Below are 11,642 nucleotides of genomic sequence, written 5' to 3'. Positions count from 1 at the left end.
ACAAGAAAATGAAGAGCCACACAAACTTCAGTAAGGGTGGGGGGAAGGAAAAGTGTCCCTTATGCAGACACACAGGTGAGGGATCTGCCTTTCAGTCGTGTGTGGACTCCAGGTCCCAACAGAGCCCAGCTTGCTTGAACTGCTTGAGGGCAAAGGAATACAACAAAATTTGGAAAGATACTCCATTTGGTCACTGGAAACATCTTGGCCTTGGCAGGGAAGCTGTAAATGAAGAGTGCAGATGTGTTGCACCTTCCAGGAGATGCTGGATCAAGGCTAATCCAGATGCTCTTGGCTTGAGCACTGATGGATGCAGCAGCTTTGTAGTTCTGTATTAAGCAATGGATTTGGAGGTTTTTTTGGTGTGTTTCGAAGAAAACGTTGGCTGAAGAGACAGTAAGATTCAGTTCTAGGAGTCTTACTTAAAGGAATTTATGTGACTACTATTCAGACTGCCATTCCTGTAGGTGTGGGGGGGAGTGGTATTGGTGGTGTTCTTTTTGGTTTTGTGTGTTTTTGTCAGGTTTTTGTTTTTAAAGAATTTTAAGTCATATTGTGCCAAGCTACACAGCTAAGTCATTCCAGGACTAACTTTGTCATGAGGTAGCACTTCTATACTACACTGCAATCTTGTAAAATATTTCTTAAAATAGTGTATTTTCTTGGCAAGGAAAGTATCTACTATTTTAATTTCAAACAGTGCACATTACTTAAAAGAAAGGAGGTAATTTATGATCTCAGAGGTTTTTTGAGGTTTTTGTTTAAGACTGTTGACTGAAATACTTAAGGTCAGTAATTCAGACCTGATTAAAGAATTTTCAATGGGCTTTGCCTTAGAATTTTATTTTGAAAGGTTTATTTGCCTTAATTGGTAACCCTTAAAAACCTATTTTTCAACTAAATATAGCTTTAAGGTTTGATGTATTAGCTGGGAGAACATACCGTATCAACAGTCATTTATGTATGCAAATATGTGTAGACATTTTCTTTAATTGTTATAACATCATTGTAGACTAACCTCTTTGCTATTTGTGCCTGGCTCTATCTACAGGGAAACTGAAATTCAATTATACAGGAAAGAAAATTTTTGAAATTATTTTTTAAACCAGACTAATATGTTAGATACATTATTTAAAAAAGTGTTCCTGTCTAAATAAGTGTTTTTTTCTTAAGCTGTCTAAGCAGAGGAAGTATTCACTCTTGTTGAGAGAACTGAAGAGCTTTGCTTCTTATCACTGCCCTTCAAGACCTCTGGTACAGCAGGTCTCAGGATCAACATCTGATTTGTACATCAGGATTGAAAAGTGAAAACAAGCCCCAAACCCAACCCCCAGGCCCTCATCCCATGGCAGCAGCTTGGAATGGACAGACAGGTAAACCCCTCTGTCTCCAAACCTACTGCTGCTGCCAAGTGCTAGTGTAGCAATTAAATCCATGTTCAGTTTCCCTAATAGGAAGTGTGTTGTTTGATCACCCAGTTATCAGAACTTCTGTAAATTTCTATAACAATCACTATTTTCAAAAAGAAGTTAATAAAGCTGTGGCCACTGGACTCACATGTATATTGACCACACTTCTCTAAACTACTAGCAAGTGTCCATGCTTTAGGTGTGGCTCTTACAGCTTTTCCTGGGGTTTGATGTCTTTGTCAGCACAGAAACAACTCAGTAATTTCACTGTGTTAAGCAATGGTAACAGTTTCTAAAAGCAACCGATGTTTGTGAAGTAGGGAAAAAAATTGTCTCTTTTTACTGTGCATCCATTTGAATTTCTGAACAAGTATAAACAAACTGCCAAGATGCTCATAAATACTGAATACTTCTACTTCCATTGTGAACAGTAACTACAGTATTTAGTTGCATTTTATTTACCTCTACATGTTCCTTTTTGGGTGTGGAGGGAAGAAGGATAAGAAAGGTAGGTTCTAACCTGACACTTCTTGAAACTAATATTAGATTTCATTCTCACTCTCCTATACAGAACTAGAAAATGCTACTTTTTTGTTGCATGCTGTTTCACAAAGCTTTGCACTTCTCCTCTCAAAAGGTCCTTGATAGAGTCAGTCTCTTCCTTCTTTTCTAAATAAAGTTAAGTTGATTGATAAACAGTGTTTCTAAAAAGAGAGCTTTGTTTAATTAAGGTGGGCATTGAACTGAAAGCCCAACTATATTAGTTTCTCTCATTTTCCTCCTAGTAGGCTGTGTCTTTAAAGGCATTTCTCACTAAATTATTTCTTATTACTACTGTCTGGAGGTAACAATAGCAAAGCTCCAGGAGCTAGGACTGACAGGGATATTTAACAGATACCTACACTTAAGTCTTTACACTACTGCTGATGCAATTAAGTAATTACTAGGGATGGTTAAAAAAACCCAAACCACAACAGTTAAGGGTAGCCTAGAGAAGATGCACTAGTGAGATTCCCTTCATCAATACCAAAACCATTTTACACATCTTTTGAGGCCAGGCCTTGTGTTCTCCCAGTCTTACTAGCCTGACATGTTCTGTCAATTGCTTTGCTTCTACACCTTAAATAATCTGACATTTAGCATCTGTTATTTCTTCTTTTCTCACTTGATTGGATATGTTTTGCAAATTTCACTGTCCAAGCATTTAAAGCAGAGACCCTTGGAAGCCTGGCCTTGAGCTGTAGAATGCCCTTGTTCTGTTTGTGTTAAACAAGTGAATTTCTCAAACAGGTAGCCAGAGTGGAGAAAGCAAACAGCCACTGTGAGCAGAGGTGCTGAATGATGGCAGCGTGTCGACAGAGTATGTGAAGAGACTAAGACAGCGCCAAAACGCATGGGATAGATTTTCAAAACACTAGCCTGCCCTTCAAAACTGGGGCAACTCCAATAAACAAGACTCCAAACTACTTCTATGCAACTTCCAAATCTTATCATGACTTTCACTGAAACAATCAGAAAAGGCTTCAAAGCAATTCCCTGAACGTAAGGTGTCCATGTGGAGGAGTTAACCCTCAAGCCTTGTTTTAATGACAAACCCAAAAATCTATGGGCAAATTAGACTAAAATACTTGAACGGTGTAACTACAAATTTACAGCTGATATAATCAGTTTTAATAACTTGTTGCTTTGGATGCAAAGGTGTGACCTGATTGACAATACAAATTTCCTAGCATGAAGAGGAGTGCGTTCTAAACAAAACAACCCTCCCACGCCTGCTTTGCAGTTTAACGTAGATTACACCCCACTATTAGAACATTACAGCTACTTACCATCATCTAGTGTGATGTCCTGCAGTCCTATAGTTTGAAAATTCAACTCTCGCTCTTCAGGTTCTGGTTTAATGTTAACAGCTGCCGCGTCGGGAGCGAAGGGAGATGAGTCGCACACGGAGTGGTGCACGAGCGCGCCCAGCGCTGGGCTGTGTGCCTGGGGGGAGTGCTGGCCCGAGCGCGCCACGGGCGGAGGGGAAGAGGCAGGTCCTGAGCTCGGAGACTGGTAAGGCATAGGCTGGAGCTGGGGGGAGGAAGGTCCCGACAGTGGCGAATGGACCAGCGGGTGGGAAGCTGTTGGGGATGGGGATGAAGCAGACGCTGGATTTGTCGAATGGTACGGGACTTGCTGCAGCTGCTGGGGAGAAGACTGCCCGAGGGAGCGACTCATTGCTGAAGGGATGGAGCCCTGCCCGGCGCTTGGGCAGTGGTACCCCATGGATGGCAGGTGAGAAGATGACTGTCCTGAATGAGCTGGGTGTGCTAGAGGGTGCCCTGCTGGACTCGATGTTGACACAGAACCTGGGTTTGAAGAATGAAACTGCATTGGTGGTAGAGCTTGGCAGCTAAGATTTATCAAGTGAGGTACAGCTGTGTCTTGTGGAAATGAAATAGCATCAAATCCTTGGCTGGAGGCAGAGTTCATAGGAAGACCAGACTGTCCATTGTACACGTCGTTAGACTGCATAGGCTGGTAAGAAGGCCTCACAGGAGGTGCTGATGTTACCTGAAAAGACTGAACCACAGCAGGAGGCAAAACATGACACTCTTCACTTGGACTGAGGTTTCTACCTTGCATATGTGGCAGGTGAGACACTGCCGAGGTCACCATTGCTGTGTATGGTGCTTGGGCTGGACACACAAGGCTCCTGGGTGATGTGGACAGTAAATTGTCATGTGGGTGCCCTTGCTCTGGCGAAGGCAGTTGAGTTCGGATAGAATGAAGGCCCTGGACGCTGCTGGTGTGTGGCAGGGCTAAAGATGGAACAGACGCCAAATCCACCTCATCTCTGTGCTCTTGCTTCATTATAACTACAAAAAGTAAAACACTGTGTTACAATTCCAACCCATTTGTATCCTGTGATAAATACACACTAATTGCTGCTTAACAACCACAATAATATTGTTAATGTCCTTGCTCTAATTTCCCTTCTTTTGCTCTGCTTTCATCTCCTTTGACTTTATGCCTGCTATATTAACCCTGAAAAGCCAGAACACTCTTAGCATGTATTCAAAGGCAGTTATCTCCCCTCTAACACACCCTCATATGCAATGTATATTTTTAAGGACATCTGGTAAAAAAAAATAAAAATCAATGTGTACTTTGAGTACCAGACACCTAGGTAACACTGTCTGAATCACACATGAAGGCATGAAGTAAGGTAATTTTAGAACACAAGTGAGCATAGCTTATCTTTAATTGTGTAAGGCAATGGAAGTTAGCTTTGTCAGCATATATATTAGCTTTAAGAAGCTTATATTAATATCCATGTCTGACTTTAAATAGACTCCTTCAGCTATCTGACCTCAAGTGCTCGAAGCAGTACTAAAGGGTCCCACACCACCATCAGTGGGACCTTGGGAATTCTGTCTGCTCTAAGTGGGTGTGCAGTTCTTAAGGGAAAACAAAGGGAAAAAAAAAAAAAGGCAGAGGAGCAGGAATTGCACATCTCCTAGTAACCACCTCCTCACACCAAATGGGAGGTCTGAAGATGTTTTAACTCAATCTGCAGCTAACATGTCCTGTTTTCACTTCTGGCTAAGTTACACACTATTTTCTCTTAGTAAGCTGTAGTGTGTCCAGTGGGGGGATGGAGGGGAAATATTTTGTTCTTCCTTGTATCTAAACGTGGGTTTTTTGGATATTTGAGGGGAGGAAGAAAAAAAAGCATAAACCTGTCCTTCTATGATCTCACTATCCTCTATGTCATCACCAGGGTTATTTAAAGAGCAGCTTCTGAGATCATTCTCAAAGAAAAACAGACTAAAAATTATTCTGTAAGAAGTGTCATGAAGAAATACCTGGCTGTAACCATAATACTGCAGCTTAGCACTCTGTATTTCAGCTTTTTAATTAGACAAGCTTTAGGAAGCTGTTTTACAAACTATTCAAATCTAGTCTTACCTACCCGATAAAGGGCTGAGACTGCCTGAATTACTACCAAATGTCTAGTTTAAAAAACAAAAATGCAACTTTATCTTTCATTTAATACCTGGAGTGTAAGTAAAACGTTGAGACTGGCTTTTTTTCCTCTTGCCATTGCAGAGATAAAACTGCACCTGAACTGCAGCTGTAATGGTTTTGTTATGGTATGGTGGAACTTCAAGTATGATGTTTGCCTATATGAAAATCAAAACAAAAAGGTTTTACATATCAAATATAAATGAAATTGCTATTAGTTACAGAAAAACTAACACTTATTGCAAAACTAAAGCACAGGGATATTTTCAAGACGGCAAACCTCAAGTTTATGCACATTATGTAGTAAAACAGTACTATAAACAAACTTTCATTTGGAGACTTTTTTTTTCTTCCTTTAAACACAAGTGCTCTGAAGATAATGCCTTAATTAAATAGACACATCATCTGAAGGATGTTTTATTCATCTGCCAAAGCATTAAAAAAACTCTAGCAGTCAAAGAATGGCAATTTGGACCATTAAGCTTGTTAGAAAAATTTTAATGCACTGGAAATTATTTGTCATCTTAGCAAAATTATCTTAAGTTTCCTTTTTTCAATTTTCAAGTTCTTTTTCCATTGTTTTCAGAACAAGAATACTACTTCCAGTTCCTTCAAAGTATCACCCTAATGGCTACTTTATAGTATTAAGCCAATTTAGAAGTCTCCTCAGTCTGTCTGAATTAGCTGGAGATCAACTTACTCGACTAAATGAAGACTAAATTTCAGAACAACAATGAAGACGTCTAGTTTCTCATTTTAAAACAAAAACTTATAAAAGAAAATTGTTTCTCACCCCTTGACACTTTTCCCTAATTATTTTCCCTTCCACCTCCCACTGAGGTCGTCCATCTGTTGAGAGAAATTTACAAATAATTCAAGTAAAACGTGTTTTCAAAACCACTTAATTTGTCTTAAATCCAGTTTTATATTAAGTATTTAAGTACTTTTGTTTTCAGTGATAAAGAGGCCATTTTACTGACAGAGGTACATTGCAAACAAATTTTGAAGTGTAGAGATACTTGAGGAGTTTCAGCACTACAGACAGTGCAAGCTGACTCCTACATTTTAACAGTGTGCTGATTCCATACACTCAGACTGAATTCCAAAAGAGGCAGTGGGTTCTGTTAAGTGGACAGAGGGATTTTTTCCCCATTTTTTTAAAAACATTTTTGAAAGGTAGTTAAATTACTGCTAACACTTCCAGTTATTCAAACAAACATACTGATGACTTAAGAGTTGAAGTCACCATGTGAGAGATAACATAAGTTATAATTTCACCCACAGGTTATACATTTGAACACCCTCCCCCGAACCCAAAGACCCTGATGCAAATGCTGGGCAAGTTGGCCGTGTTGGGAGGGCAGTAAATCACCTGGGGAACCTCTCTCAGCTCTGACCTAGCATAATCTCTACCCTTAGTTGAATACTGAGCTCTCTCTGACTGGAGTTCAAACAGTTTATCAAGAGAACCTGCAGTGTAGCAGCAGCACTGCTGCTTTAACAAGACTGAACTTGGATTCCAGGGAATGAGAATCGTGAAGTACAACTGACTACACCATTTCTGATTCCTTGGCAATTAATACCTGACAGACTAGTGTTTAGTACACTTCTAAGAGGTCACTGCTGGTCCAACCACTGCTCAGTGCCAGTGTTTTACCTCCAAGTAAATGCAAGTTCACTTGGCTGTTTACAGATGGAAATCCAGCAGAGCCACAGCCAAACCTCACCCTGCACACCAAACTGGAGCCAGAGCCTGAGGCTTTGTGAAAGATGCATCCCTTAAGATTTTCTATAGAAACTACTCTTATGTAAATATATGGGGAAAAATCATTATTGTTTTCTAACTAGTAGTTACTTCATTAGGTTAGGAGTGAGTTCCCATGCAATGGTTAAGTCAGATGTAACATGACAGCAATGCCAAATAGTACATTGCCACTAGTTCCCATTTTCACCTTTCCACTTTTTTTTTCTAAAAAGGAGAAAATAGATGGTATGATCTTTCAAATATACACAACTCAACGTCAGCTACCCTGTCATTATGTTCCTGAATCAGAAGTACTATTTCACTAACAATTGCTAACCAGTACAAGATCAGTGCCTAAATGAAGTTTTGGATTACTACTCAGGACATTCTTCCCTTTTTCAAACACCCTTCACTTCTTGAAATCAAGCTCAGATAGTGGTTTTGGTTACAAGAAAGAACAGCAAGACAGTATTTACCTTGTCCTTTTTCAAAAAATATAATTTTGGATTCTGGAAGAAAATTGGATCCTGTCACCACCATTTCATGGCCTCCATTTACTGAGCAACTATTGATGCTGTACTTCTCAATCTGAGGAAGTTCTTGAGCAGATCGCTGAGCTTTAAAAATATTAAGGGAAAAATTATTCACAATTTTAATCATAGTAAATTTTCTTTTAAGATTCCAACTTGAAGAATCGGGGTGAAGCTGTAATGACCTCCTGTTTACACAAACAAATGGTATTTGTATGTGATTTGTTGTTGTTTTTAAAATTATGTTGAAATGACATAATAATAGAAAACACTAAGAAGCCACAAATCCCAACAGTGTCTATTGTTACAGCAACTGAAATTCTTAGTTTAGGAATACTTGTTTAAAAATTACTTCAGTATTTTATAGGCAAAATGAATTCTAGAAGAAATTTAGACTGTTGAAGGTCACGTTTTGATTCCTTAGTTCCAGGACTTAACAAATGATCTTTCTAGAAATTCAGCTGATCTCCAGAAATACTGCATTAAGACAAGTAGTGGTATAGACTATTAAATAAAATGGTATTAGTTCTATCTGCACTGACTGTTTTCTCTGAGAGGTATCAGCTGTCTCTGCTCACACACAAAGTACTGAAGCTGCTAAGCTGTGTGACTGCACCACTAAGTTTAAAGCCTAGCACATTGGTTTTCCTCTAAACCTTCAGGCTAGACTTGGCAAGTCCCATCTTTCTTTAAAGTCTCATTCATTTTTGGTAACTGAGCTCTTTACCCACAATGCTCCTTACACACTTGTTAGATGTGATTCTGACCATAAACACTGTCAGAATGACAAAACATGCAGAAAACAGGAGTATAAATGATGTACAGTTAAAGCAATCTTACAGCATTCAACAGGGATGGAAGCAGTCTGCAGAGATAAGACTTTTCCACTGGGCTGTGGGATGTGAACACGAAACACAAGTCGCACTCTGGTGTTCTTTCTTCCAATATCTGTCTCTCCCTTACGCAGCTCTATGTCTGAATTGCGGAGCTTCAAGATTCCAGCACAATCGATACTGGAGACGGGAGAGGACGGACAGATGGATCAGGAAAGAAATGAAAGAAAATGAATCAAAGTGGTACCAAGGTCTCCTCTGTAAGCTTTTCTTTTGTTAAAGAATGAAGCATGCTGTTTTCCCCCCACATTATGCTATTTTAAGTGTTACTTGAAATGTCTGAGATTAAAAGATCTGTTAGCGTGAAAACAGCAGCAAGAACTGTTAAAACATTTTGTCTCGTAAATGTCTAGCTGCTGCTTCTTTTGACCTTTAAAAGGCTATTTGTTATTGCACATTGTTTAACCTCCCAAGTAAGTTATTTAACATAGTAAACATCATTTACAAGGGGCAAGAGACCTATATTTAGTTCTGCCTTAGGAAAGATTAGAGAATGACAAAGTGTATCCATCAATTCCCAGCTACCATTCCATACAGTGATGTGTGTCTCATATGAGAGACAATGACAAAGTGTATCCATCAATTCCCAGCTACCATTCCACACAGTGATCAGTTATTCATATGAGAGACACACTCCAATCAGGTAACACATGCACAAGGTCTTCCCTGCCTCTCTCCTCCTTCCCTTCTGACTGCCTCAACACTGGCATGTTTTAAGAGATGTGTCTATCTTAATCATGACCCACAGTTGTGAAAAATATGCCATTCTACAAGATTTTCCTTTCACCTTTGCACGAATGAACAAAGAAAAAGACACATAGCAAGCAAAGAGCTCATTTATGCTGTGATGTACCTGGCTGACATATTATTTTCAGGAAGAAGTGGAATTTCCAAAACTTTAGTGCTGGCAATTATTATCTCCTGACTAGCTGTCGCCACTGTTTTGCCAGTGATCCGGTGCACCTGGTAGAAGGCATGAGGCCGCAGGTACCGATCATCCGCGGTGCCGATGAACATCTGCAGGTTGACTGGCTTTTCACTGTAGCCCAGGAGCTGGTGGAAACAGTAGATGCAACAGGAAAATGTTACTTGGCTTTCACAACCAGTACAAAGACTTATAAACCACATATTTCACTCCAAACTTCCAACACTTCAGCAATCAGTAAACTGAGGATAGGTATCTGTGCCCAAACACAAGTATTGCCAACAATTATTGGAACAAATGGATATCAAAATTTCATTATCATTTTTGAATCTCTCAGAGAATTGTTCTATCTACAGAATTTCTACTTCAAAGCTATGCTATAAGGCTGTTTCTGATATTGTTTTCAATCAAAGCCAAATTACCAGTTTTACTGAGCTGCACACAGACTCTGGAAATATTAAAATATTTCAGTTTTCTACTATGCAACAGTGATTTTATTAGACTTAAGAGGTTTTGTGAATGCAAATGTAACATGTAAGAACAAAGAAAATTTAATTCACAGCTATAAAATCAAGAGTGGTTTATTTTGGGCAAAGAATATATTTTTAAAACCAAAGTTTTGTAAATGTTAATTCATCATCTTCCTTTTCTTAAATATAGGTCTAACCACCAATGAGCTGAGCTGTTATAACCCCACCTGCTGCTTGAGCTAATAGCAGAACTTCTGCAACATCAGAAAAATAATAAATAGACTCTAAAAGAAAAAGCTCATTTTTGGTAAAACATTGGTAATATTATCCAGAAGATTTCAAGAAACAAACGAAACCAACAGTAAGACCAAAGTTTCCTTTAGCCACTGCAATTTTTAATCTGAAGCCTATCAAATATGTCTTACAACTCCATTTGACTTCGCCTTCCTGCCACTGGCAGATTGATGCACACTGCAAGTTATGTAATTTCTAAACTGCATTGGAGCAAATTTACATTTCATTGACTTTGACATCAACTTATGTTCAAAGGGGAGGGAGGGCCAGACAGTCATTCTTTAAATGTGGTTTTGTCATGTCAATATTTTTGTCTCTAGGGAGAGTTATTTGGTCACACAACAATATTATCCAAGCTCTTTACAGAACTAACACTTAAAAACCAAACAAGACATGTCAATTTAACCTACTTAAAAGAGTAATTTAATACCAGTAGTCAGCAGCACAAAAGCCTAAAGCACACCCACACCCAGCAATCAGCTCCGCTGCTCCTGGCAGGAGTTTTACCTACACCAAACACGTGTGGTTTCTATACTCAAGTTATGGCTGTGACAGCACCTACCAGTCCTGTCAGTTCTGTTAGAGCTTTCTCAATCAAGAATTGAAATTTGGTTTCCAACAGAAGTCTGGAAATTTAAAGAGCTCTCAAAGCTTTCAGCCTTCTGTGAATGCTTTTGTCCAGATGTCGTATTCATTAATTAACCTATCTAGATACAACAGCATGGTCATGTTTCTGTTCCATTCATTTTAGTTTGTGTTTTTTTCCCATTTGCCCAAAGACTAAGAAGCAGAACAGCCAAAATCTAGACCACCTTAGACAAATAAAACAGAGCTTACTCAAACCCAAAACAATATCTGAGGCTTGTTATTCACCTTTTTGAATCCAGCACACACATACACACACACTAAAACAAATCCCAATATAAAGAGCAGACAAAAAAATCTACAGGCACCAACAGTATATAACTGTTAGGGAGCAACAATATTCATATGTTGAGCAGCTGACACTAAGCTTGATAAATCAAATAGAATATACCATTGCAGTGTTTGGACCATGACATTTCTTTCCCAGAGAAAATGCCCATTCTTCTACTTTTTTTTTTTCCTCAAGTGGCTGGGAAGAAAAGAAACTATTCAGAATTACTGCTTCTGTTGCTTTTCTGGGCTGGGAGATCCCTAGGTGATTACTGCCATAAGGAGATTGTGCTGGTTTTCATGGCTGTAGACAAGAAATTCTAAATTCTGTTGTCCTCAAATCAACTTGAACCTTTCTTGGGAGAAGTAAAACAGCTGCCAGCTGTTGTGCCTTTTAGAAGTTGTGACATTTGTACTGCATTGTACATAGACAAGTCAGGTTATGCTAAAG

At 39.1% G+C, this 11,642-nt stretch overlaps 1 protein-coding gene across 1 annotated transcript in view; it reads right to left on the bottom strand.

The window, feature by feature from the left end:
• NFATC3 (nuclear factor of activated T-cells, cytoplasmic, calcineurin-dependent 3) overlaps positions 1-11,642 on the bottom strand; it is a gene marked incomplete at its 5' end in the record, with an annotated part of 46,854 nt that overhangs the window by 13,398 nt on the left and 21,814 nt on the right. The window contains 6 exons of the mRNA XM_009070173.1: positions 3,239-4,270; positions 5,452-5,578; positions 6,214-6,269; positions 7,641-7,781; positions 8,535-8,707; positions 9,441-9,640. Of these exons, the coding sequence (XP_009068421.1) occupies positions 3,239-4,270; positions 5,452-5,578; positions 6,214-6,269; positions 7,641-7,781; positions 8,535-8,707; positions 9,441-9,640 (1,729 nt within the window). The remainder of the gene's footprint in view (positions 1-3,238; positions 4,271-5,451; positions 5,579-6,213; positions 6,270-7,640; positions 7,782-8,534; positions 8,708-9,440; positions 9,641-11,642) is intronic.

The sequence above is a fragment of the Acanthisitta chloris genome, unplaced genomic scaffold, assembly GCF_000695815.1.
Source record: "Acanthisitta chloris isolate BGI_N310 unplaced genomic scaffold, ASM69581v1 scaffold18512, whole genome shotgun sequence".
Classification (NCBI taxonomy): domain Eukaryota; kingdom Metazoa; phylum Chordata; class Aves; order Passeriformes; family Acanthisittidae; genus Acanthisitta; species Acanthisitta chloris.
The sequence above is the reverse complement of the archived record's forward strand: the minus strand, read 5'-3'. Positions and strand labels throughout refer to the sequence as shown.